General features: G+C 41.2%; 1 protein-coding gene across 2 annotated transcripts in view; it reads right to left on the bottom strand.

Moving 5' to 3' along the window:
* Positions 1–25274, bottom strand: part of RAI14 (retinoic acid induced 14) — an 86978-nt gene extending 61704 nt beyond the window's left edge. For both annotated transcript variants that reach the window (XM_066339610.1, XM_066339611.1), the window contains exons 1-2: positions 25194–25274; positions 14701–14791 (exon numbers count right to left, since the gene is read on the bottom strand). In XM_066339610.1, coding sequence (XP_066195707.1) covers positions 14701–14736 — 36 coding nt within the window. In that variant the 5' untranslated portion in view covers positions 14737–14791; positions 25194–25274. The remainder of the gene's footprint in view (positions 1–14700; positions 14792–25193) is intronic.
* Positions 25275–25752: the final 478 nt, after the last annotated feature.

Raw genomic sequence — 25752 nt, 5'->3', positions numbered from 1 at the left:
TTAGAATGAAACCTCATGAAAGAAGAACGCCTCAAACTGGAAAGGCAAGAAGGGAAGATTAAAATAACAGCACTAAGCATAGCAAGATCCCAGCCCAGTACAAGCTTTCTGTGGTACAGACAGACGCATAATAAGCTTGCAGAGAACAGCACAGGGATATGGAAAGAGGGAAGAAGGCACGGCTTAGCAGTAATGCTTTTCATTATAACAGTAACAACAACTAAGATCTATTGGTAAGCACAATGCCTCAAGGGCAGTGTGAAAAAGCCACATGAAGAAACACCAAAAAGATCCTCAAAGCTGCAGGAGGACAATGGAGGCCCATGCCAATGGTAACTCGCTCCCAAGTTGGTGTCTTCTGAAGTTAGTTTAGCTTGAAATACTTTTGAACACCGCCCACTATCAGCTGAGGAGAAAACAAGGAACAGAACATGGATGATGATGATTCATGTCAGTGCAAGCTTCTATTTTTCTATTTCAAATAAAACTCAGACTCCATGTCAACAGACATATTCTCTTTTCCTCCATTTTTCTGTTTCTTTTGCTTCCAGCCAAGAACTTTTCTCCAGGGTTCAGCAATGGCAGACAATCTCAAATGTCTTAACCCTTTTCTGACTGAAGACTCTTCCCAAGAGAGACTGAAATGACCTCTCCAGCCATGCAGGAAGCAAGCAGTGTTAAAGATCCAGCAAAGGTTTCAAGCTGACTTTGCCAGAGTACTTTTGAAGCAGAAAGAAAAATGGTAAGTTGTCTCCTCCATTGGTGTCTTCCCCTACCAAAAGAGCCCAGGAACAAACAGAAAACTAACCAGAAATGCAGGGTCAGGAAGGGGTGTAACACCACATGACCTGTAATTTTGAGTCTTGCCTTACAACACCAAGCTGCAACAAATCACACATTTTATACGGATTAATCACATGGAAAACCCAATTAAGTCTAGAATTACAAATGTAAGAGAGACTAGAGAAGACCTAATTACATTATAAGGTCCTATCCCCATCTTTAATAAGTTACAGTATTCAACAACTGCAGTTTTGATTTCATGTAGCAGGCACTCAGTTCAAGCTGTAGATTCTTAGCATACTACATGCCTTCTGCACAACCATTCAGTGTTAATTATTGTTATGGGTAATGGATTTCATAACCTCAGCTCCTAGTCCTCTTTAATAATTACTGTTGTGCAAATATTTCTGACTTCTCTAAACCCTGTTAGAAGAGATCACCTAATCCAGGTGGTCAGCAAAGCTGCTGAACCCTGGAAAGCAAAATCACTGCGTCCAGAAGCTACAAGTGCATACTCCTCATAGGACAGAAGCTGAAGATCAGCAAGTTTAAACTCCTGGTCATGTACCAATACTATTGGTAAGCTTGTCTAGCTGTGCCATACTTTAGACATCCTGGGTTGATATCCAAGTTTGAAAGAGCCCAGGATAACACCTAATGTGACTATTTAAGGACATTTTAAGATCAGCAGTAGGTTAGTTTTGAAACTTACACTTAACATGCATGTGTTTTAAATTACTCATAAAGAAACTACTACATAAAATCCACATCACACACACTCTCTGAAGGAATTTAGTACACTTCTGGTCTAGCCTTGCATGTTCATTGTGGTAGCAATCTGGTAAACATTGTGAATGTTTTCAAGTTTTGTGCTATTACCCAACAACCAAATGCACCCCTAAAATCAGACAAGTCAGGTATGAAAAGATCAGAAAACAGGTGTTGGGAGAGCCTTCACTGCTTCTGTACAAAGCCTGTGAAAGCAGTGACTTACTCTAGAGCAAGCAACCATCTCCACAGAGGAAGGGACTTACCTCACCGATGAATAGCAGGAAGACAAGTTCATGCTGTGTACAGATCACTGCATCTCCTCAAAACAAGCTACTTGCCCCACAGCTCTTTGAAATATCTACTTCCAAAATTTCTTTCCTACAAGGTGTTCCTTTGTGTTACTTAACTGGATATTCTTGCTTAAGATAAGCAAAACTAGTGAAGAGATACAAACAGTCTTTCAATATTTCAGTTAGTGTATGAAATAGAAACACTTAAATCAGGATTTGGGTTTTTGATGGGTTTTTTTGTTTTGTTTTGTGGTTTAGGGTTTTTGGGGATGGGCATTGATAGTTTTTAAGAGTATGGATTTGGTTTTTTTCAAATTTCTATACTTAGACTTGTAGACAAAAAAATCTGAAACAACAAAACCTATTTAGAAACAGAAGAACTAAAATTCAAGAAATAAAGCAAATAAATGGGGATAGTACTGCATAAATTCACATGCAAATTCCTGAGAATAGTGGTAATATTTGGAAATTGTGATGAATAGTCTTTCACATGAACAGTGTCAATGAGATAGCACAACTACCACTTCTAACAGATGAGAAACGCACATTGCAAGATCTCTGTTTCACCCCACTTGGTCTGTATACAGTTGCATTTAGAATCCAGAGAGTTTCCTACTTTAAAATGCAGGCAAAATAACTTGGGTGATGTAACTTTAGAACACACTGAAATCTGCCCCTATACTCAACTCAGAAATGTTCATAGCAGCTGAAGCATGCAATGTGAAATAAAGCTGGTTAAGAAAAGACAAGGGAATTGGTTAGGGAATAGGGGCTTCTTGGTATTCCTTTAAAACATTTCCTGTTCACCCTTGTGGACTGTAATATAACCCTAAGAAAATATATCTGACCTCACTCCTTTCAGCTGCATTTAAAAGGTTTTAAAAGCAATTTAAATATCAGATTGCACATATATAAACAACAGAAAAGAAAGAGGTTATACATATTATTGCCTTCATCTTCCACTAAGACAAGTTGAGGGAGTTTTTCTTGGTTTCGTTATTTTTTTTTTAATTTAATGAGAACTTTTGATTTTCCCTGGGAGACGAGGTCAACAGACTAGGGCACTTCCTGTCTGCAGCAATGTTGTGTGCTTATGCAGACATGAGTCTTCTGACAAACAACTGATTTATTTCAAAGAGAGGGTCATTACAATCATGGCATATAGCAAGATCACATTCTTTCCTACTTGTTTTGCTTAATCACTCCAAATTACTCAAACATACTTGAAAAGAAGATGCATTTCAGCTGTGTGTGAAAACTGACAATTCATCCAAAATCACACACACGCACTGAAAGCAGGAGGAGACATGTTCTAGGTCAGAGCATGATCATGCATTGACAAAAACTGTGAGTAATCCTGCAACTGAACTAAAAAAACCTAAAAGATATGATCCTACAAAGCCCTTAACACATCATCACCATAAACATAGGTCTCAACTTCTCAGAAAAGATCATTAAAGGAGATTATCATCAGGGACATTTACAGCTTCTATATTTAAAGTCATCCCTCTGACTCTTACTGATGGAACACTCATGCAGTCCTATTATACACACCTGGGACAAACTCAAGCGCCATGCAAAGCAGGACTGATCTCCTGCTGTGTGCAACACCAATCACCCACTGATTTCAACAGGGGGAGACTCAAAAGACAGAGTCTGATTTTTCTTGGTCACCATACCCAGCTGATGTACCAAGGTCAGAACAAGACCTTGACGAGACCCAAGCTATGTAGGACTCACAAAGTTGTTAGTCTGGGTATGGTAGAAGGTGCTTGTCTCTCCTTAAGGAGAATTTACACAGTCACCACGTTTCCACAGTATTTGAGCACCGCAGAATTACTATCCTATCCACAATTATCCATTTTAATATTTTTCCACACCTCTCCCTTATTTTTAAGGTGTGAAAGTGGGATAATAAGCCCCTGCACAAGGCAGCAAAAAAATTGCAATTGCATTGAAAGATGAGGGTTGAGCCTTTTTTCCAATCTCCTGACCCTTCCTTCTTTTACTGTACTGCATTGGTAGTTCTCATGATTTTCAACCAGCTACAATGTCTATTCTGCGCCCCCCCCCACAAGATTGTACTAAGTTTGTTTGCAGCCACCTTCAGTACATGTACCACATATAAGGTTGTTTTTCTTATGTCAAAGGATGTGATTTTCTAATTGTGTTTGCCTTGTGTACAGAGCCAAGGCAATCCTACATTCATAAAACTGAAGGTACTGAGTGCTGCTGACATAATTTACAGGCCAGTGGAGGGTGGAAGAAAGGGAACCAAACATCAGAAAAACTGTTAAGTGTTTAAAACAGAAACATAAATTTAAGAGAATTAAAATTCTGCCCCAGCCACAGTTATTAAACCTATGGGAGTTACCCAGGAGACAGGAGAGGAAAATGAGTGGAAGAAGTGCTACCGCAAGACAGCAGGAAGATATTTGTCATTAAGTAATATTATGTACAATTTGTAGATAGCAGGCTTTTTTCTTGTTAGCTTATAGGCAGACACAACCACAGCCACCACTGCAGCAAACAGATAACTTAGAATTTCAAAAATAAATCATGAAGTGACTTGATCTTCACCTAAAAGTACCATGATACTTTGGGTTTGGAAGTGGGAGGAAGCAGATTATAAATTTAAATTCCAGTCAAGGAAGCTCTCTTGTATGGAGTTCCAGAGCATAATAATTACATTCTTATGCTAGCAGAAGAAACCCTCTAAAAATGTACATTTCAGCTAGAAGTTAATTTGCTAAACTCGCCTTCCTGGTCTCCAAAGAACATTTCCTTTCATGCTCTTCTATTTTGCATCAGAAATTCTCAGATTGGACTGGGTGCCTTCCCTTAAACACTGCAAAACTAAATGACACAGATACTCTGTGTTTTACAGGGTGAAACAGCAGCCACAGTTGCTTATGCAACTATGCAAAGATAGAGTGAATGAGAAGAGGCTGGACACAAGCTTCTATAGTCAGAGGAGTGCCCCACGCCCCCCCCCAGCCAGTCTAAATTAAAAGACGAAAATAATAAAGAAACTTTGGTGTTTATCAACTCATGTGTAATGACTGAGGAAGCATCACACATAAAAATGAGAAAAAAATATACCATACATTATCCCCAAATCTCAAGCAATTTAACAGAAACCGGTGGCTACCCTTCAACAGAAGAAACTTACCTATAGCCATTTTCCCCACATGGGATATTTGTCCCATCCCATTCACTATATCACAGTTCAGAAAACAATATAAATTTACATTAATTACTTTTTTTTCCTTAAATGACCCTCTAAGGAAAGCAAAAATTACTCACAAACTCACAAATTACTCACATAAAAAATGAACAGCCTACATCTGACCTCATGCATCTTACCATCATCTCAGTAAACGGAGATAGCAGTGCATCACCTCTGGAAACTTTCAAGAACTTCTTGCTGTGACATTAATCTGAGCTAATGCTCCTCACAAACACATGGAAACACAACCTTCCTCTTGAGTGCATAACATGCTAAATAACCAGCACAGCAATCTAGCTGAAGCGAGACCTGGCTTGCACACAAGGAACCTACACTACGAGAAACAAAACCAAAACACACTGAGCAACTCCAAGTTTACAAGCAAACAACATATGCATTAAGAAGTGGTATTCACTACTGGAAAAAAACTGCTGCCCAACATGAAGCTTACAGGCAGCTTCTTGCTGCACTTCACAGGCACAGCCCTATTTGCAACACCAGGGCTGCAGGGATGCACACCTGCTGCCTGCTGCACTTACCACACTTTGACATAGGATTGGAGACAGCTGAGACAAATCCAGAAAAATTAGACAGCAATAGGCTGTGGGACAGGAATACAACTGGGTAGTCAAAATGAAATCCACAAGAATCCTATCCTTAAGTATGCTGTTACTGCGCCAGTAACACATTCCAAGACAGTTTTAACTTGTAGTCTTTCTCAACAGTGTAAGGCATAAGCATGTGGTATATTGCTCAGGTTCCCTCAGCCACAGTGAAGGAATTAAAGGAGTGTCCTGCTTCTTCCCCTGATAAGCACATAGAAGTAATGTCACCAATACATGGCCTCTCACGAAATTTTACTCTCTAAACTGGAGATGCATGGCTCTGATGGACTGTGGTGGATAACAAATTGGCTGGATGGCTGCATCCAGGAGGCAGTCATCAATGTCTCAATGTCCAGATGGAGATCAGTGACAACTGGTGTCCCTCAGAGGTCTGTACTGGGACTAGTACTGCTCAGTGGCTCCATTTGTGACACAGCCAGTGCAATCCAGTGCACTCTCAGCAAATTTACAGATGACACCATGCCAAGAGGTGTGTTTGACCTGATGCCATTCAGAGGGACCTGGACATGCCGAAGAAGCAGGTCTGTGGGAACCTTATGAGGTCCAGAAGGCCAAGTGCTGGTGCTGCACCTGGGCAGGGACAACCCCTGGTATCAGCACAGGCTGGGCATGAACAGAGCTAGAGTAGCCCTGCCCAGAAGGACTTGGGGGTGCTGGTGGGTGAGAGGCTGGACATGCCCTGGCCATGGCAATCACAGCCCAGAGAGCGAAACGTGTCCTGGGCTGCATCCAGAGCCCCGTGGGCAGCAGGGGAGGGAGGGGATTCTGCCCCTCTGCTCTGCTCTGGTGAGACCCACCTGGAGCTCTGCATCCAGAGCTGGGGTCCCAGCACAGGAAGGACAGGAACCTGCTCAAGTTCAAAGGGCTGGAGGCACCTCTCCTTTGAGGACAAGCTGAGAGAGATGGGGTTGCTCAGCCTTCAGAAGAAAAGGCTCCAGAATAGTTTGCTCTGGCTTTTTCATACTTAAGGGGTCTAGTAAAGAACAGAGACCAACTTTTGCTCCAGACCTGTGGCAGTAAGACAAGGGGTAACGGTTTTACCTAAAAGAGAGTAGACTGAAACTAGATGTAATGGGTTGCCACTGCTCTTGTCAAACAGAATCACATCACACATAAGCAATGATCCCCCAAAGGAGGACAAACGCTGAAGGAACAGAACAAAAACTCAACCTCCTCTAGACCCCAAAAAGAAGTCATTGTTGGATAACCTAGCAACCTCAGCATCTTCAATAACCAAGTGTATTTCAATGCTACATTTGAGGTGAAATCCATCCCTCACTGGAGCCCCCCACATGCGTCCATGAAGCCAACATTTTTGTTTTCATTCTTGATTCAATGGTCATCCAAGCAGACTGAAGTCTTTCTTCTGACTTCAAAGGGCCCTGATTCCAGGTTCTGGATAAGCAGACAGGTTACCCAGGTTGGCAAGATTTCTAAGAAGTTTTCACCACATACAGCAAAGAAGCAAAGATGAAAGAGAAGAGGTATGCACACCCATGAACTGAGCCACACAGGTATGTCAGGAGCATATACACGCATCAGCAACCACATCATTTGCAAAATTATTAAAATACCTTTGCTTCTATCATTGCAATCAAGTCAATGCAAGTGTTCTGGAGAGTCAGCTGTGTATTTCATCTGAGACATACACATACAGCGTATCTGGGGAATGAGAGTCCTCAGACAGCTATACAGGAGTAAATTTAGCTGGTTTCAGATTATGTTTTGCTAATTATGCTAATGCCACTCTCAAAATCCAAACAGTAAAACGTGGCACTAGTGTCATGTGCAATAAGAGCAGTACTTAAAGAGTTTTTTACCTCAAAATAGTTCAAGGTAACAACCTAACATAACCTAAATGCAGTAAGAGATAGTACCTGTGGTAACATTAAATGTGGATATAAACTGTGAGTCTAAGAAATTAATACATCTTGAAGCTGTAGTTAAAAGACATTTCACTGTGATGGCTTTTGCCAGTTCAATGTTAACAATACTTTTTTAAAAGCTTAAGGCTGCAGCTTTGCCCAGATCATTTAAGTCTTGAAGTAGGCAAAATAGCTCATTAAAAACGTTTTCAGATGTCAGAACAACTACACAAGCTCACACTTCCCATTTCCTGGGAAGAATGGCAACTGACACAGTGATTCTACTCTATGTCTTAGCTTCACAGATATCCAAAAAATGTATGAGACATATATTCAGGACACCTCAAGTGTGACAATCTGCAGGGAAGCAAAAATGGGCTTGATATGTCCCTAATACTGGATATTTACCTATATAGCATTAGTAGTAGTTCTAATGGACTACACACCATTAGAACAGCTTCTTGAAGAATAGCACTAGAACACGTTGCTGGAATAAGGTATTTAATACACCTCTTTCAGTCTGACTCATCTCTTAGCATTTGTTGTCTGCTTGTATCACTCACTGTGTACCAAAATATAAGCACATACCAAAAAGGCTCAAATTTCCATTAAAATAAAGTGTATGGGTGTTATATTCACTAGATGATATTCACAGCAGATATTCACAGCAATCTGTCTTTACTAATAACAAAAGACAAGACAAAAGCCCCAAAGACTGGGCCTTTCCTTAAAATCCCCTCCTTCACATGAGTTTCAACAGACTACTTCTTATCATATCAGGCACGAGCAGTGCCAAAAAGGAAAGGGGGATATAGTGTACCACAGTAAGAACATGCAGACTGCTCATTTATAATTTTTAAATTTATTTTACTTTATGTTTAAATCTTATGAAAGATAAGCAAATAAATGAAAAAATTACATATTATTTTTTTCTAACTCTTCCAAAGTTGGAAGACCTTTGAACTTTTGTGCTCTCTTTAAAAGGACACAAAAGAAATGTTTCTACACAAAAAGATTCCTTTCTTGTTACCAATAGATTTTAAAAATACTAGTTTTCTTCTGTTTGTAGACGCCAATTTGCCTTTCTTCTTCCGACTCACTCCCATTTCATAATCCTGTTTAAGGAAATAACCATATGTTTATTCAAAGCAAACCAACTCCAACCCAGGTTTGTCTACTGTAATTCCAAACATCACAGCATAGTTCTCATTTAACCAATTCCCTCTCCTTTTGGTCTCAAACATTTGGTGATGCTGCAGGTTGTTTACAGAATATCTGCAAGTTATTTAGCCTTAAACACTTTTCATTCTTTCCCATCCACAAACAGATGACCAACAGGCAACCCACAGCAACCCAGTTGCTTCTTTTCACAAAACAGTTACCAAAATAGTAACTCTGACTCTTCAACTGTTCTTCCTTTCTCCTCCCTTTCAGACCTTCTTGCTTCCTTTTTGTTTTCCTGTACCCTTATTTGTCAGTCTTTGCTTGTCTTCTCCATTATGTTTTCTTTTCACCATTAAAAGAGATGCTACATAACTTTTGGGCTGCTATTGGCCCCCTCATAGAGGGCTCCTGCACACCAGAATTACAGTTCAGTGGAATAAAATAATTTTGTATGTACTCTGGGGACACTCCTATTGTCAATAATTAAGAAAATACACTACCTGATGGCAAGAGATTCATCTTGAACTGATTTGAACCAGCAGCAGGTCTTACTCTAATATTCAATTTCAGGTTCAATTTCTTTCCTGGAGCAAAGCAGAGCAAGCTGAGTAGAGCACAGTCTTATGCTGTTCAGAAATGGAGGCAAGAAGCCAAATAGCAGAACATGGGATGGGAGGTAAAACCCTGGACTCCTAACACAAGGAGGGAGAATCAGGAACCACAGCACCTGTTTCAAGAGGGAAAGATGGTTAAATTTTCCCTTCCCAAGAAGAACTGTCTGAGGGCAATCTGTACACTCCAGAGATCAAGCCTTCCATCACACACTGTGCAGCGGAATCAAAGATTACTACTGAAGAACGCAGTAAACTGAGCAAAAGCTACAGTCACGATCATGTGTTTCAGGCTGATTCAATCCAATACACAATAAAAGCAGGATACTAAAATAAAAGCAAGCTTCAGTAGTTTGTTTTCTAAATAATTGTGTAAAATGGTCAAACAACATTGCCATTCCACTTTATTTTGCCAGAACTTTGTATGTGGTGGGGTTTTTTGGTCACAATTACCCTGAAAGAAAGTATCTCTGTACAAAGCAGATAATGTAAATTTCAATACCATGCTCCTTTTTAGGTTAATTTTAGCTTTCAGTGGACAGAGCAATTTAAGAGCTGTTTTGCAGGAGATCCTGCTTTATTACTATTCAAGTTGCCCCACCCAAGCTTTGTTCTCCCACACATTCAGCCCAGAACACACAAGAACACAGATTTTAATTTAATGTGTCCCAGCAATCTTTCCATTCCAAACCCCCAAGTAGCTTTTCATACTTTAAAAACTGCTAAATGAAAGCTCACTACTTCAAACATTCAGCATTAAAAAGAAATGCCAAAACTTAATTAACATAGTGTCTAGATTAAGACTGAGATTTTACACTACAACATACCTAACTTCCTCATCATTTTGAGATTTAGGGAACGATGATTACAGCAAAGGCCAAAAAGCAGAAATTTCCATTAGAACTGCAAACTTCTCAATGCCCATGTAATAGTACAACAAATAGGCATTTCTGGAAACACCAGAAATTAAAGCTGGTAAGTAGCATTGTGGAATCCCAGCCTCTCTTGGCTCTGCTTCTGACTATAGGTATCTTTTGTGCTGAACTGCACAGTCAAATTTCAATTTTAAAAGACACTCCACTATTTTAATTATTCAGTATTGAGAATAGGAAACAAATCCCAATTGTAATCTTCTTGTCCATTCAACAAGATAGCAATTAGAAGAAAACTGGTCTCTCTGTCAAATTGCAGTACGTGTTTTTTAGACAATCTTCAATGTTTAGAGAAAAAGGTCCTAAAACTTTTTAGCTTTTGCCTATAGACTTAAGACAGTGAAAACAATCCAAACCATCTGACCCTTCACACAATATGCCTTTTTTAGAGTAACCAAGAACATGGTTAAAAGCCAATCTACCTGAAAAAACCACTTATGCACTTACATCATCCTAGTATCAAAGAGCTAGATACTTAAATATGTGTAGGTGCCCGAAAAATGTTGACAAGCATCTTGTCATATTTAAGAAGCAGGCAAAACATGTTTAGACAGGCTTAATCTTTACACATGTGAAAATCCCCTTTGCCACTGTTTAAGATTCTAGACGCTTTTGAAGTCAGGCCACAAACTGACTACACAAAACACCCCAATCTCAAATATTAGAGGCCTAATAAGACATCAGTAGCTGTATTTTTAATTGTAATTTTTCAAAACCTGCTTTTCTAAGCAGAAACTATGAAGAGCTTCTGTCTTATTCAGTAGCATCATTCATTCCCCACTGTGTGAATAAACTATTGGACTGTGTATAAACAAATTCAGCTCTGAAGTGATAGTTCCTGGTATTACTATAGCAACGTTTTCAAGTGTTACATGTGATGGCCTCTAGCAACAATTAAAATGGTCATCCTTTTAGCTGGTCAGCTTTTATGTGCTTAGTGGTAGGGTTTGAATTTGATAATGAGAAGCAAGAGATGAAGAGAGTAGAGCAAATACAGCCTCTCAGACAGAAGAGATTTGTTGCTTTGTCAAGACATGATTGTGGTTTCTGTTGTCTACACATTCTTTAAGTGTACACATCCACTGCTTAGCTTCCAGTCTTGGTATTTGCTCCCACCCAGGCACCCTGTTCACAGATTCCCAGTCCACAAGCATCCTCCTGTGACTACATATCATGCTTTGACAATAGTCATTTGTGACAGAGTGATAAATCTCATTCCTTCTCTCCAAATACACATGTTCACATGGCAACAGTCACCCCCAGCAAGGATTTCACAGCGATTAAGTGTGTCAGGGACAAAGGATTCTCCAGTTAATGGGGCTGGCTTCACACACAGTAAATCAGGTGAAAATACAGGGATACCGCAAAAGCATGAAGTGAGGAGACTGTTCCATCTAAGAGTCATACTGTCATCTCTCAAATGTGGACTATATTAATCCTGCTAAATATTTAAATTAGCAGCCTTATTTACTTGCGTGCTCTTGCAACTCCTTTGCTGGCATGCCCACCCTTGTGCTTTTTGGGCCAATATTTTTGGGGTGTGATCTCACAATGGAACTAAACCAAGCAACAACTAGAGAAAGGGATGCTCTGCTGTTCCTCCTACTTCCACCATTCCTTCCAGGGCTGACCCTACAGTAACACAAAGCAAAGTTGCCCATCTTACACTCATGCCAAAAGTATTTTTCCATCACTTCTTGTCCTTGACCTGGCCCACTGCAGTGTCAGATACCCCCAAAATGAGAACAGCAGATGTGAAAAAAGCAGGGCCATCTGTTTCACAAGCATTAAGACTGGTGTCATTTGAGCACCAAAGCAACGCCCTCTGGCAGGGATGCCAAGAAATACACTTGAATATCAGCAGTTATACTCATTTTCAATTCAACTACCGAAGGAAAGCCTAGAGAGCTTCAATACATCAGTGAAATTTCCTTCGTGGTCTTCATTCTGGTACAGAGTTTTATGTTATCAGCCCTGCTGCTGGAGAAGTGTTTGTAACTCCTGTCTCTCATGCACACCTTGAAGACTTGCCTTCTACTCTTCCCACTCCTTATTTTTTATGCCAGCAATGAAGTAACAGACAAGGGTACTCTTCCTTATCCCAAGACATCTTCAGTTCTAAAATACAATATGTTAAAGATTTCTTTTAGAGAGGAATGAAAAATACTTAGTCCATCCCTTCTGACTTTACCTTCATTTCCAATCCAAGAGCACTTACCACATCTTATAAATTGAGATATAAGTACAACCAACTACTTCTCATTAAAAAGACATCCTTTTTCTCCTCCTCAAAACTGTAACAAAAAGCAGCTTCTGGAAACTGTAGAGAAGGATAATTTGCCTTGCTTATCTTGCACAAAATATAGGACAGCTCCTGTTGGTTGCCTTGAATTATGCCCTTAAGGCTTGGCTTCAAAACAGAGGAAACCAGACTTCATGGATTTAGACTGTTGTGCTCTTAGAGCTGCATATCTAAATTTTAGGTATCTGAAAAATCCTTTGTGGTCAACCTTGTCTCCAGCCAGTAGACAGCAGTAGTATCAAAACAGCAATTACATTCAGACTGCTCTCGATTTTGGGGAGAGGCACACACAAGTTATCAGGGCTAGATTACTAAAGAATAAGTGAACCAGTGCAATTTATGACAGTGGCTGAACTCCTACAGCAAGGTCTGATTTCATCACATGTCACTCAGCCTTTGCTCTAGAGCAGCTGCCCCTAGCCTAGCAACATAGAAGTGTGAATGAAGTCATCCTAACACATGGGCACACCTAACTTCCAAGTGTGTTCATGTATTAGCCAACAGACTGCTCTCATTACCCAAGCAATGCCTATTAAAACTTTTAGTGGTATGGCAGAACTCAAAATAGCAATTGCTGATGCTTGTTGCAACAGGAGCAACAGGGTCTGACCACAGAACTCTAGCAGTTCTAAACTGAAAGGCAAGTTCAGTGAAACAGGACTTGTGATAATATTTTTATTTGATGTGAAGTGGCACAAGTGGCACAGGCTGATTCAGTCTGGTGACCAGCAAAACCAAATACTACTTATGTAGTGAAAAGTGTTTCCCTCTGCACCCAAAAAGAGAATATTTATGGAGTATTCTAGAAAGTTGGTTTACATATTTACCTTGTTTATAGAGGCAGTCTTTTAGGAAATACCTCTTGCTAAACTGAAGGAGCAATGCATTCATCAGTGCTGCTGCAAGGACACCAATTCAACAGCTGCACCAAATGCTAACTAAATGCTACCCTACAGCTCAAAAGACTTTTTGAGCAGTAGCCAGCACATCTGCAGCTAACACCACAGCAGTAACTCTACCTTCTTCTGCTTCTGATGTGCACTACAGGCTGGCTAAAGATGAATTACTCTAATGGTGTGCCATGAGACAATCTTTACATCAAAACACCCACTGAGTGCACTGTGAAACTTTACTTTTGAAGATCAAAACTTCTCAAGATGCTCCATTTTCAAACCTCAGCATCTTCATTCACCATGGCTGCCCCAGGACCCCCAAGAAAATCTGGCGGTGATAAACAATACATCACTTCTTTCAAAAGGGCACAAAAATCTAGGATGAAGAATGAAACAATACATTCTTCACAGACCATGAAGATCCATTACAAATTCAACATGATATCTGGAAAGTCAACTAAACACAAACTCACCTACTTCACAGACTTCTTACTAGCAACACAAAAATCTGGAATACATAGTAGTAGGAACAGAAGGACAAGAAAAGCACTAGACTACGGCAGTTCTATTCCTCCAAGGGAAATATTGCTTACTATACATGTTGAAGTTTGGGTCTCCACCAATACTTCTACAGCCAGCAAGATTATGTGCAACCTCCTGTCTCTCTAAATGCTGTTCTGGAGATTCTCCTGAGAACCTCTACATTTAACAACAGTCTTCCTTCCCCACTGTTCAAGCCTCATATCCACCCCTCCTGTCACACTGTAACTGATAAACCACAGCTGCCCTAATTGCTCAGCTGGTTCCTGTGTTCTTGCTGACAAAGAAACCCTGCTACAGACTGGGGAGACATTACGTTAAGTGCTCAAACACCACATTGATAAGAACGGTATTAGGCTTAGATAGAAATATGATTGGATAGTAAAGTCCTTACGAGGCTAATCCTAAACCTGGAACAAAGTTCCAGTCTGGGAACCTGTGTAATCTAACAGAAGTTCTGCAGACCCCACAGATGTGTATGATTCAGCTATGGGGACCAAGGTAGTAAAATACAGTTAATTTGCATAACAGATAATGGCTCTACAAACAGAAACAGCCTACTCCATACTGTACTCAGCTGTTGCCTTTGTGCTTTCTTCTCTGTAATTCATTAACCTACAGGCTTATCAAAGTGGGAGTGAAGAATTTGTTTCCAGCATGAAAATCAGCAGTCAAACTGAGCAGAAGTACTTACATCACTCTTCCTGAACTTTGCTTTTAAGCTCTTCATTCTGATCACATTCAACCTTCCAAACCTTTGAGAGGCTTTTGTTCTTCTTCAATATCTAAACAGAAAAGAAAGAAAGTGAGATTCCAACTTGATACCATTTAGTTCACTGGCAGGCAAGTCACAACTGAATTTGCATACCTCTATCACTCTAAATCTTGAGGATTTAGCCCTCAAGCTCTGAAAGAGATTAACAGCCACCTAAGGGAAACTTTCTAACTGTTTCTCTAAACTAACAAGTAAGCCTAAATCTGACCACTGAACAATAGAACAAACATTAGCCAAAACCTAAGCTGTGTATCATGTTATAGTAACTACATCTCCACATATTTAGATCACCAACACATTCATACATGAGCAGATTCCTCTGATCACAGCCTATTTTAATATTATCATCAGGACAGCCATTTCTAAAGTAGGAAAAATCATAATTAAGCATAGGAAGTCATTCATTAAAATTCCACCATCCTACCACCACAGGTCTGCAGTGGGTAGCAGAAGTACCACCATTATTCTATGCACAAGTCCAACCACTAACCAAACCCTAAATTGTACTTCAACCATGCAGGACACATACTAGGACAACTCAACACAACACAGCCTGCTGACAGAATCGCCTGAGCAAGACAAAGGTTATTGCTGGAAGAATTGTTTTGGATTCTCCCCATAAGGAACTGGATGCGGGTTTTTAAGAGCCATGGCTGCTTGTAACTTGGCAGTACATTATCACAGTCATGTTCCCCCTTCCGCCCTTTCACATGAAGGAAAGCAGCAGTTGAACAAACATAAAACTAACCTAAGAGACAAGCTGCAAACTCTCACAGAGGAAAGTGAGTGTCAAGAGCAAAGTTTCCTACAGAAAGTTTCAATGATACCACCCGTTGCCAATCCAACATAATAGTGAACAGCACACTATAGTAGCATGGAAACGTGCTTTTTCCTAGAGCACAGCAGAAAATTTTAATGAGAGCAACATCTGGATTGGCAAATGCACCTAGGTAAAATGTTTCACATTTGTAGTTTTACAGTATGCTAACTGAAAGAGTAAGTTGCTTTCATCTACAAATTTTAGCTGCTATACAAATTTTTTCTGAAGGAACAGTTTAAAGTTAAGGATGTTCAGCTGTCTAAACTTCCTCTCTCCACCCTATGAAAAAAAAGTAGAAAAAGTTTTACAAGTCTAGTCAGATAAATAAATAACTGAAATAGGGACTGAAGCATAAATTCACATGGGTCATGCAGGGTCACTATGTTTCACATCATTCTTCAGAAACAGTAGATTACAGTTTGATAACCAAAATGAGATTCAGTTGTTTCATAAAAATACATCTCATTATTAAAGGCAAGTTGCTACGTTCCACATGATGACTATATTATGAGTTTTAAAACAACAATGGCACAGCACACTGTTAGTAGAATATATATGTATATGAATGCTTCCAAAAAATACAACCCTGGCTACCATTCAGGAATAGCAATCAGTGCTAAGCAAACATGTTATTTAGTTCAACCCCTTATTTATCTGACAGCCATTTAAAACAAACTCAAGTACATTTCTTTAAAAAAAAAAATCCCATATACTATATCCACACAAACACATTTCCCACAGGTTACCTCTCCAGTAGGTAGCAGTAGGTAATCTGGATGGGTTAATTCTGTAAGTTGTTAAAAAAATCATTAAATTGAATTAAATTACTCTAAGTCTAAATAAGAAGTAATTTTCAAGCCATGTCAGATCTCTGACTGCATCCAGATATATGAACAGGGGGTTTCATTCAAAATTATTGCATTTAATCACAAGGAGAATGGGTTTGTGGCATTTTGTTTAATTATTTAGCAGGCAAAAAGGAAAAAGGAATACAGATTTTGCAGAACCTTTTCACTCCCTGATTTAGATGAAAATTTCTTAGCTTTTTCCTGGGTGGAATGGAGTATTTGTAAAATAGTAAAGAAAAAAATTAAAAAGTAATAACTGAACAATCAAAAAGAAGGAATTATTTCAGACTGCTCTGAGAGAAGCATACCACTTTGTTTCTGCTACACTTACCCAAACTTTTTAGAAAGTTGCACAACAGCTGTTATAGCCTGCATGGAAAAGAGCCTTGAACCTCAGCAGGAGCCCAATAATCTCTAAAATTAACCTCTAGTAACATCAGGGATGATGAGAACTGTAAATGCCAGGGTACAGACAAGACAAATACCATTACTCACTTGGCTTTCTTTACATACCACACCAGCAAAAAAAAACCCAAATCAAACCAAATAACCCCCAAACTTTCATGAAAAAAACCCCAGCAATGTAAAGAAACTTTAAAGATGTGAGATATTATACAGCACCCCACAAACCCCAAAACTTACCAGGACTTTGTATTTTATAACTTAAATATACTTTGACTAAAAAAAGTAAACTGTTTAATTCGACCAGTTAATACAGTATAAATAAATTCTGTGCACAGGGAATTGAAAACAAGAAATCTTTCCTCACGTACAGATTGCCAAAGAATTGTCTGTTGTAGGCTGTCTTTCCCCTTCACACTCCCTCAGCATTTTTGGCTCCCATGGACAGAAGATTTATTATAGCTCCCAAGGAAGACAAAGTGCTCAACTACAAGGCTGTGGGAGAGATGAAAACTCCTTGTAGGTACATAGAGCAATTGCAAAGTTGGACCCTCTTCTCTGAGGAACCTGTAGGAGAGTCTAATTAACAAGTTTTGCAAGCACTCCTAATACATTACTCTCCCTCTTGTGAGAAAGGAAGAAGCACATTTTATACGCTGTGAAACTCAAATCCTCAGCATAATTAAAAAAGCATGCTCAATCATACAAAAACAGCATTCCCAAGCTTAGTATGTTTTTCACATCTGTATTTTTCCATACGATGTAGTTAAACACAAACATTAAGATTACAGTCTGTTCATCATAATGCCCATAATCCTTCAACTGTAGTGATAAAAAAGCATGAAGTGGTGAGGGCTGCCTTTTCTCGTCCCTGTTTAAAGGAGGAAGACCCCTCTCAAAGGGTGTAATTACTGGAATTGATGCAAAAAGAGGTCAGCATCCTGATTCGGCAGAGCTTTATGACAACTGTTCATTTGCCTGAGGGGGATAAAGTAAGCGCCATTAAAATTACTCTCCCGTTTTACAAGATAGGAGGTGACTAGTCGAAATTCACCAGGGAGCATCAAGACACTTCAAAACAATATTTCTGCAATGAATCACAGGTATTAACAAGAAGCAATCTCTACTAATAGTGGCATTTTTCTCCTTTCAGAATGAATGTGGTAATAAATACTGAGTGCTGTCATTTTATAGCTGCAGCAAGTTAGCAGCAGATAAGTGCTTAACTCCAGGGATTCTCAACAGCTAATACTGATCACGTGCTTTTAACCATTAGCTCCAAAATTAAATATCCAGTCCTCTATATCATATTCCTTTAGCTTAATATCAAGAAACAGCCCAGAGGAATGCTAGCCACAGAAAACATCTTTCGGTAGGTGGTAAACCTATCTAGCTAAAATAAGAGACATTGGAGTGGTGGTAATCTTTGGCCTCAATAATTTCATTGCAACTGTGTTTTAATACACAATACAATCTTTAGATTTAAATGTAGGAAACAGATTAGGATAATCTTCCCCACTGATTTATCGTGAGATTTGTGCAAACCACAGTAAACAACAATACTGACTTTTTTTCCCTTTCATTAAATTGCACTAAAATCAGAGCAAGGCCTTTCAAACAATGTTACAATTAACTCTTTGAGGGGCCAAAAATCTAGTGATGCAACAAGAAAAAGATTCAATTTCCCTAAGCAAAACTGGAAGTTTAGAGTAAATTCATATATTATGCACAGTGTTCATGCTAATGAGTCACTCCTCACTGAAAAGTGCTGAATTCAACTAATCTGGGTGTAAAAAATCTTACACCTCTTTCAGAACACCCTAAGAAGCCTTCATCTCACACAGAGCACTTTTGCAGCAAAGCATGACTAATGTTTCAACTAATTTCCCCTTCCCCTTCCAAAAACACTTCAAAAAAACTTTTTTAACCTTGAAAGGTTACAGGAAAGTTGTACAGACTCTAGGCAACACATGTAGAGGTGTAGGGGAAATGAGAAAAGGGTCTGGAGTGTGGAAGTATATTCTTGCTGCTGCTATACGACCACTTACAACCTCCACTGTGTGACTAGATCTACTCTCACGTGGAAAATAAAGGGCCCCAGAAGCATCTTCCCCCAAAGCATACCATCATTTACACTTTGGATGATCACTTCCTAAACCATAAGCCCAGCTCTGACCCAGAAGCGCAGCCTAGCAGCAGCCAGCACTGCAAAGCAGCCAGAGGCATCAACACTAATGTAACCCTTCTGCTGATCACATTCAGTATCCAACTTAATAAATGCTTCACGTCCCTGACCTACCCTCCAACACCAAGAATGTGCTCCAACCCAAGCTGCTCTTAAACACTGCCAAAGTCACAGTACTGTCTGGAAGCATTAGCCATTGCTTAGCCTCTTTGGCTGCTCCAACATAAATGCAGCAAGCCTACTGTGTCCTAAAAAAAATCCACCCAACACTCTACCTCCCCTGACTACTTCCTATTTTCATCAAGCTGAGCACATTCTTCCATTTCTCAGGCCAAATCAGAGAAGCATCATACAGACCAAAACCTACAGGAACATTTCCCCACTCTTTATCAGCACGACTCAGTTTTTCCATCTTGAGTAGCCCACCCTCCTATCATAGGAAAAGTCAAATGGAACAGAATTTTATAAATTCAGTATTACCTATAAAGATGAATAATTCTTGGCTTGGTAAATCTACTGTTACTTACTAACGAAAACGCACTGAAAAATGCACTGAAAAGCGCAAGCACTACACAAGAGTGGGAGTGATTTACATACAGTTAATCCCACTCTAAACAGAATCAGACATCAGAGATAGCAAGGGCCTTGGGTAACCTACTACATTCCCTCAATCTGCTCACAAATCACTGGCAAGGATGTGCTGAACTATACAATTTTAAGCATCTGAGCTCAGAAGTTAGATGTTGCAACACTAACAAATCTATAGCTATTGCTCCTCTCTCCAGGACACTTTGTATCAACTCTTTACTCTTACACTTCCTTTAATATTCAGACTTTGTAAAGGTTGAATTTTCTTTTAATGGATTCAGCTGAAGGAGTACCAGCCTCAGAAGATACCATACAGCCAGTATAAACCCAAGAAAGATGATCAATCTGGGGATACATGCAGTTTGTTTAAACAGCGTATTCAAATGCAGTTCTAGACAACCAGAAGAAAGCTAGTGCCAGCAAGATCTTACATGCAGGAGCAGGTTAGAGAAAAATCAAAATGTGAAATTGCCCTGGTTTGTTTACTTGGCATATTAGACAGGACTCTAGGCAAAAGCCTAACTCAAATTAAGACCAGGTAAATTTGCTGTTCACTCCTTACATATGATTTTATTCCAGTTCCACTCCTGGTTTTTTGTCTGGAAGTGTCTATCAACACACACCCAGGCACAACTAAAGAGACAAGACCTGTTGCACAAACTGGGACATACTGATGCTCTTTCTCTGCCTTCAACTTCCTTGTGTCTAAAACAAACACATACACACACACATACCCTTGCACGACCCTTTTTTTTATGGCCATCTTCTTTTGTTTGATCATACATAAGATATGTTGCAGCCCTGAAGACTTTATGCTTGATACTCAGTTCAGCTGGATGAGGTTGGAAATAAAGCACCTAGACGCAATTAGCAATAGACAAAAATGCCTTAGAGACCCACTTCTGAAATGTCAGTTCTTAAATGAGAAATCCATATGGATAACAACAGCTAGTACTTGTTTATACTTCCTTCCTAGTATTCTGTTATCAACCATTCAACTCAATGTTCTTCAGAATCATCAAACACAACAAACTGTACAGTTTTGCAACACTAAATCTATGAAGAGATATATCCACGACTTTATGGATTAATATTCTGAAACAGCCTAAGGCAGAGGAGTCACATATTAGAGGTGGAATTAAAAAGACAGGAACATCAAAGCAATTTACCTAAGACACCTGACAAGCCTCACTCCCATAAGCAACTTGGAAGAGTATCCAAAACTACTTTAATCTAGAAATACCTATGGAGACTGTGCTGATAACACAGCTCCCCTATTCAGCCACTAAGTTCTTGTGTAAATACTTTAACTGACGAAAACCAAGCATCTTTTTTAACATTATTCAAAAAGTGAGCTTCATGTGTTTTCAACCTTCAATAAAAAGCACTAAAAATGCAAATTTTCTATTCTGGAAGACTCTCAATGCTATAAACCATTAGAACATCAGCAAGATTAAGACCTACATTAGGTAAATTGTATTTGTGGAATGCTATGTATGCTGCCATTCAATGAGATATGGATGAGCTAGAGAGCTGGGCTGAGAGGAACCTCATGAAGTTAACAAAGGCAGATGTGTGGTGATGCAGTTCAGGGACTAGCACGGGTTAGCGGTTAGTCTGCTGAAATCAAGCTCTGTCCAGAAGCACCTGGAGTCCTGGTAGACAAGTTCAACATGAGCAAGCAGCAGGTCTTTGTGGCCAGGAAGTCCAGTGGTATCTTGGGGTGCTTTGAGAATAGTGTGGACAGCACACGCTGAAGGAGGTTCTCCTGCACTGCTCTGGTGAGGCCATAGCTGGAGTGCTGTGTCCAGTTCCAGGTTCCCTAGTTCAAGAAAGGCAAGAACTTCTGGACAGTGTACAGTGGAGGCACAGAGATGGCTAGGGAACTGGAGCATGTCTCTCATGAGGATAGGCTAAGACAACTCAGTTTGTTTGCCCTGGAGAAGAGACAGTTGAGAGAGGATGCTTACAAATATCTTAAAGATGTGTGTCAAGAGGATGAGGTCAGACACTTCTCAGGCATGCCCAGTGACAAGACAAGGGGCAACAAGCACAACCTGAAACACAGGAAATTCCATCTGAATATGAAGAAAAACTTCTTTACTTTGAGGGTTAGAGCACTGGAACAGGCCACCCAGAGAGGTTGTGGAATCTCCTTTCCTGGAAATATTCAAAACTTTCCTGATCATGATCTTCTGCAACCTGCTCTAGCTGAACCTGCTTTGGCAGAGGGGTTGGATTAGATGATCTCAAGAGGTTCCTTCAAACCTCTGCTATTCTATGATCTTAATGATAATCAAATGATTTTTTTCCTGATTTTATTCAGGTTTTTGAAATTTGTATTTAATAGCAGCAGCACTAGGTGCTGTATAAATCTTGGAGAAGAAGATACATCATTTAAGATACCTCTCCCAGCCTTCATAGACCTACAAATCTTTACATACCCCTTAGAGTTAACATTCTCCTGTCTCAGGCAAGTAGTTGTAAACAAAGTCCTCAGAAAATACTCAAGTGTCAAAACTCTGCAAAGATATTTCAGGGTGTTCCAAAATGCCCCTGGGAAGTCAGATATCTGCAAGAACTAACAGTAGCTCCCTGCCTCTCAAAAGTTATGAGAAAAGAAATGGAACATCCTCAATTACTGAAGTTACAGAGTCACAGGCAGACCAGCATACAAATTCTTTTTGTTTTGTAATGACTGAACAAATTTGGCTTTCTCTCTCCTCTATCCATTCCTCCAACAGATTCATGTGGGAGGGGAAAAAAAATAAGACACATCTTGTTTTACAGTATTTTCAGTACTGGCAATAGCTTCCAGGCAGAAAATCAAAAGACTATGACAGCTTTAGAAAATGTACATGAGTTACTACAGCATTTATCTAAAATGCAAGTTCTGTCTGCTGAGGAAGGACTTGTCAAGACCTAAACCATCCCAGGAAAATTCACTAACCAGGAAGCTTTCCCTACGATGTGACGATCTGGAAGTTCAGCACACAGATCACCACCATCACCTTCAGTGTTGCTGGCCATCTTGTTCAGGACCTCAACACAAGGGAAGGATGCATTCCTTCACTGCTGTGTGTTTCCACTCCTGAAGTCCTTGGGAAGTACCTAAACTGTCAGCTAGTCCAAAGTGCCAGTGAGAGCTTCAGTTGCTCGCATAGTTCAGCAGACTGGCATGTTCCTGGACAGTGACAAACTCTGCTCTAACATATTACCAAAATTATAGTTGTTTGCTTTACTTCCTCTGAACCCTAAAACCCCATGATCAGATGACTCTAAATATAAGCAGCAGCCAGGAGTGACAACTCTGAAAGCAAATCCCAAACTACTGCAAATACAGAGCTATCACCTGCATGGATCCACAGAGACCTAGACAGCATCTCCAAAAAATGCTTCCAAGTGAGCAGGCTTCTCAGACATGCAAGAGGTACACACAGAGTAGGAGCCATCTGCTCAGATTTATAACCCCAGAAGATGTAATGGATTGCTGTGCCTCTACCTTGGAATTTTTAGTACTCTACTATGTCTGTCATTAAGTAAGGCACTAAAGCCTTGAAATTATTTGTTCTAGTTTACATTTTTTTTCCCCACCTCTCTATATTTATTTCAAGCACTATCCCTGTGCAAAACAAACTAGACCACAATCAGCTCCCAAAAGGAATGTGATTAGGGTATTGTTGCAGCAGGATTTAGAAATTATCAACATTTTACACAAGAACTACTTTCATGTTTCTCCACTCCCTGCTTCTTCCTGAAAAAACGCATGAAGTCATCAGAGAGGGGGAGAAGGAAAACTGAACATACAGAAAGAAAAAAAAAAAGGAACAGATGAGGCAAGCAAGTGATGAAATGCTTACATCACTTCTTGAGATAAGCAGCCTCCCATCTAGTCTCTTCTTCACCACTTGATGTTATCCATCTACCTCTTGGTTCAGAGAAATAGAGGGGAGGAGGTAGCATTTTATTGCTAGGCTAGCAGATGCACTCCTGGAAGGGAAAGAGAATAGCAGAGGGCCAATATTTTTAGAGACTGGAAGGACAGGTGTCTGCTCCTGCACAGTGACTTATTGGCACTGAGCTTGGCTTCAAATCAAGGTAACCCCGAGCTCATATGATGCGTTGTTCTACTCAAAATGCTCTTTCACTCTGGTTCATATGGCTGTTATGCAATTCTTGCACTAGCAAATAAAATCTCATTGACAGCTTTCCATGAGTGTCCCAAGACAAAAGCCAAACAGGTCACTGACAGGTATTTACAAAATCCAGTTACTCCTAGTTAATCCTGGACACGAGAAAACCTTTCTAACATGATGCATGTGTAATTTTTGGCATTTGTTATATATATGTGGGTATATATATACATACATATATATATATATATATATATTTAATGACACAGCTAATCTACAACCAGCTAGGGTAGAGGAGAAAAAAGAAAAAGGAAAGAAAAGACTACAGCTTCTACGAAAGTAGCAGTAGACTGGATGTGTTTCATATCAGTGCTGTAGTAAGCACATTCATACTATAGAAGCAAATGGGAGAATTTGTTAGAGATCCTGCAACCCTGTTAAAGCGTACTCTTTTCACAAAGAGAAAGTTAAGAATGTCACAAGTGGCAGAAGCAGACTGCAGAAGGCTTGTGCTGCCAAACGCTGTGCAAGAGGTTGATAAGTCTTTTGCATGCCCTCTGAGAAGTCAGAAGCACAGGTTCCCGATTAAACTCGATGCCATTCCTAAAGTAGGCTACTTTTTTTTTTTTTTTTTTTTTTTTTTTTTTTTTTTTTTTTTTTTTTAACAGCAATATAAAATCTGTATTTTTTAAGCCTGAGCCGCTAAGGAAGGCGCGGCCCCCTGCGCGCCCGCGGAGTACGGGGATCCGCGGCCGGCAGCGGGGCGGGGGGAGCCCGGCAGCGACCCTGCCCTCCACAGGCTCCCACCAAACCCCCGGGGTGAGCACCGGGACGGCCGGGGCCGCCCCTCTGGTGGGAGGAAGTACTCTGAGGGTCCCCCCGGAGGGGGGGAGGATTTGACTCCAATCAGGCCGCCCGCTGTCGGGGCTCAGCCGACACCAGGGACCCCCGACCTCGGGGCGGCTCCGCTCGGGCCCGAGGGACCCGCGGAGACCGCTCTGTGGGCGGGCAGAGGTGCGGGGCACCGAACCGGCGGTGCCATCCCTCACCCCTGCGGGCAGTTGTCACTGCCCGCCACGCATCTTGAGAGGAAAATAAAACAAAGCAAACAAAACATAAACTATAGAGTAAATGAAAATAAACAGTCAAGCGGCAGCGACTCGCGGGCTGCGTCCCCCTACCGCTTTCGGCTCCCCTACACCGGACAAACGGGGCGCTCCGGCAGCGCCCGGCAAAGAGGAGGGAGAAGTTCCCTCCTGTCGCGCCCCTCAGAGGTTTCCCGGGTCGGGCTCCGCCGGGGGAGCGCCCGGAGCCCCCCGCGCCGGGCGGCGGAGGCGGGAGCAGGTGGGCGCCGCACACAAAGCCCCATTCACGGCGCCCGCCGCCGCCGCCGAGCGCGCACGGACCCGCGCCCACCGCCCGCGCTGCGCCCTCACCTCATGGAGCGCCCGCGTCCCGCTACGCCGGCGCGGCTGTGCCGGGAGCCGCGCACCGAGCGATCCGCGGAGCTGCCGAAGGGCGGAGCGGCGGCGCCGAGCGCCCCGGGACACTCGGGGGCGGGAGGGGCGGGCGTGACACGGCGGCCACGTGACGGCGGGGGCTGAGGGCCCGGGGGAGGGTCTCGGCCCCGCCCCCCGCGCGGGGAGGGGCTGTGAGGGCAGCGCGGCGGAGCGCCGGGGCGTCCGTGAGGGACGCTGAAAGGAGAGCGCCGGGCCGGGCCGGGCCGGGTGTGTGTCTCTGAGAGGGTGTGGGGAGCCGCGGGATCACTGAATATGCCGAGTTGGAAGGGTCCCACAAAGATCATCAGAGTCCAACTCGTGGTGCTGCACAGGACGCGCTGAGAGTCACACGGTGTGCCTGAGAGCATTGTCCAAGGACTTCTTGAGCTCTGTCAGGCTTGAAGCTGTGACCGCTGCTCTGGGGAGCCTGTTCCAGTGCCCAGCCATCCTCTGGAAAATAACCTTTTCCTGATATCCAACCTAAACCTTCTCTGAC

This window comes from Sylvia atricapilla, chromosome Z, assembly GCF_009819655.1.
Source record: "Sylvia atricapilla isolate bSylAtr1 chromosome Z, bSylAtr1.pri, whole genome shotgun sequence".
Taxonomy (NCBI): Eukaryota; Metazoa; Chordata; class Aves; order Passeriformes; family Sylviidae; genus Sylvia; species Sylvia atricapilla.
The sequence above is the reverse complement of the archived record's forward strand: the minus strand, read 5'-3'. Positions and strand labels throughout refer to the sequence as shown.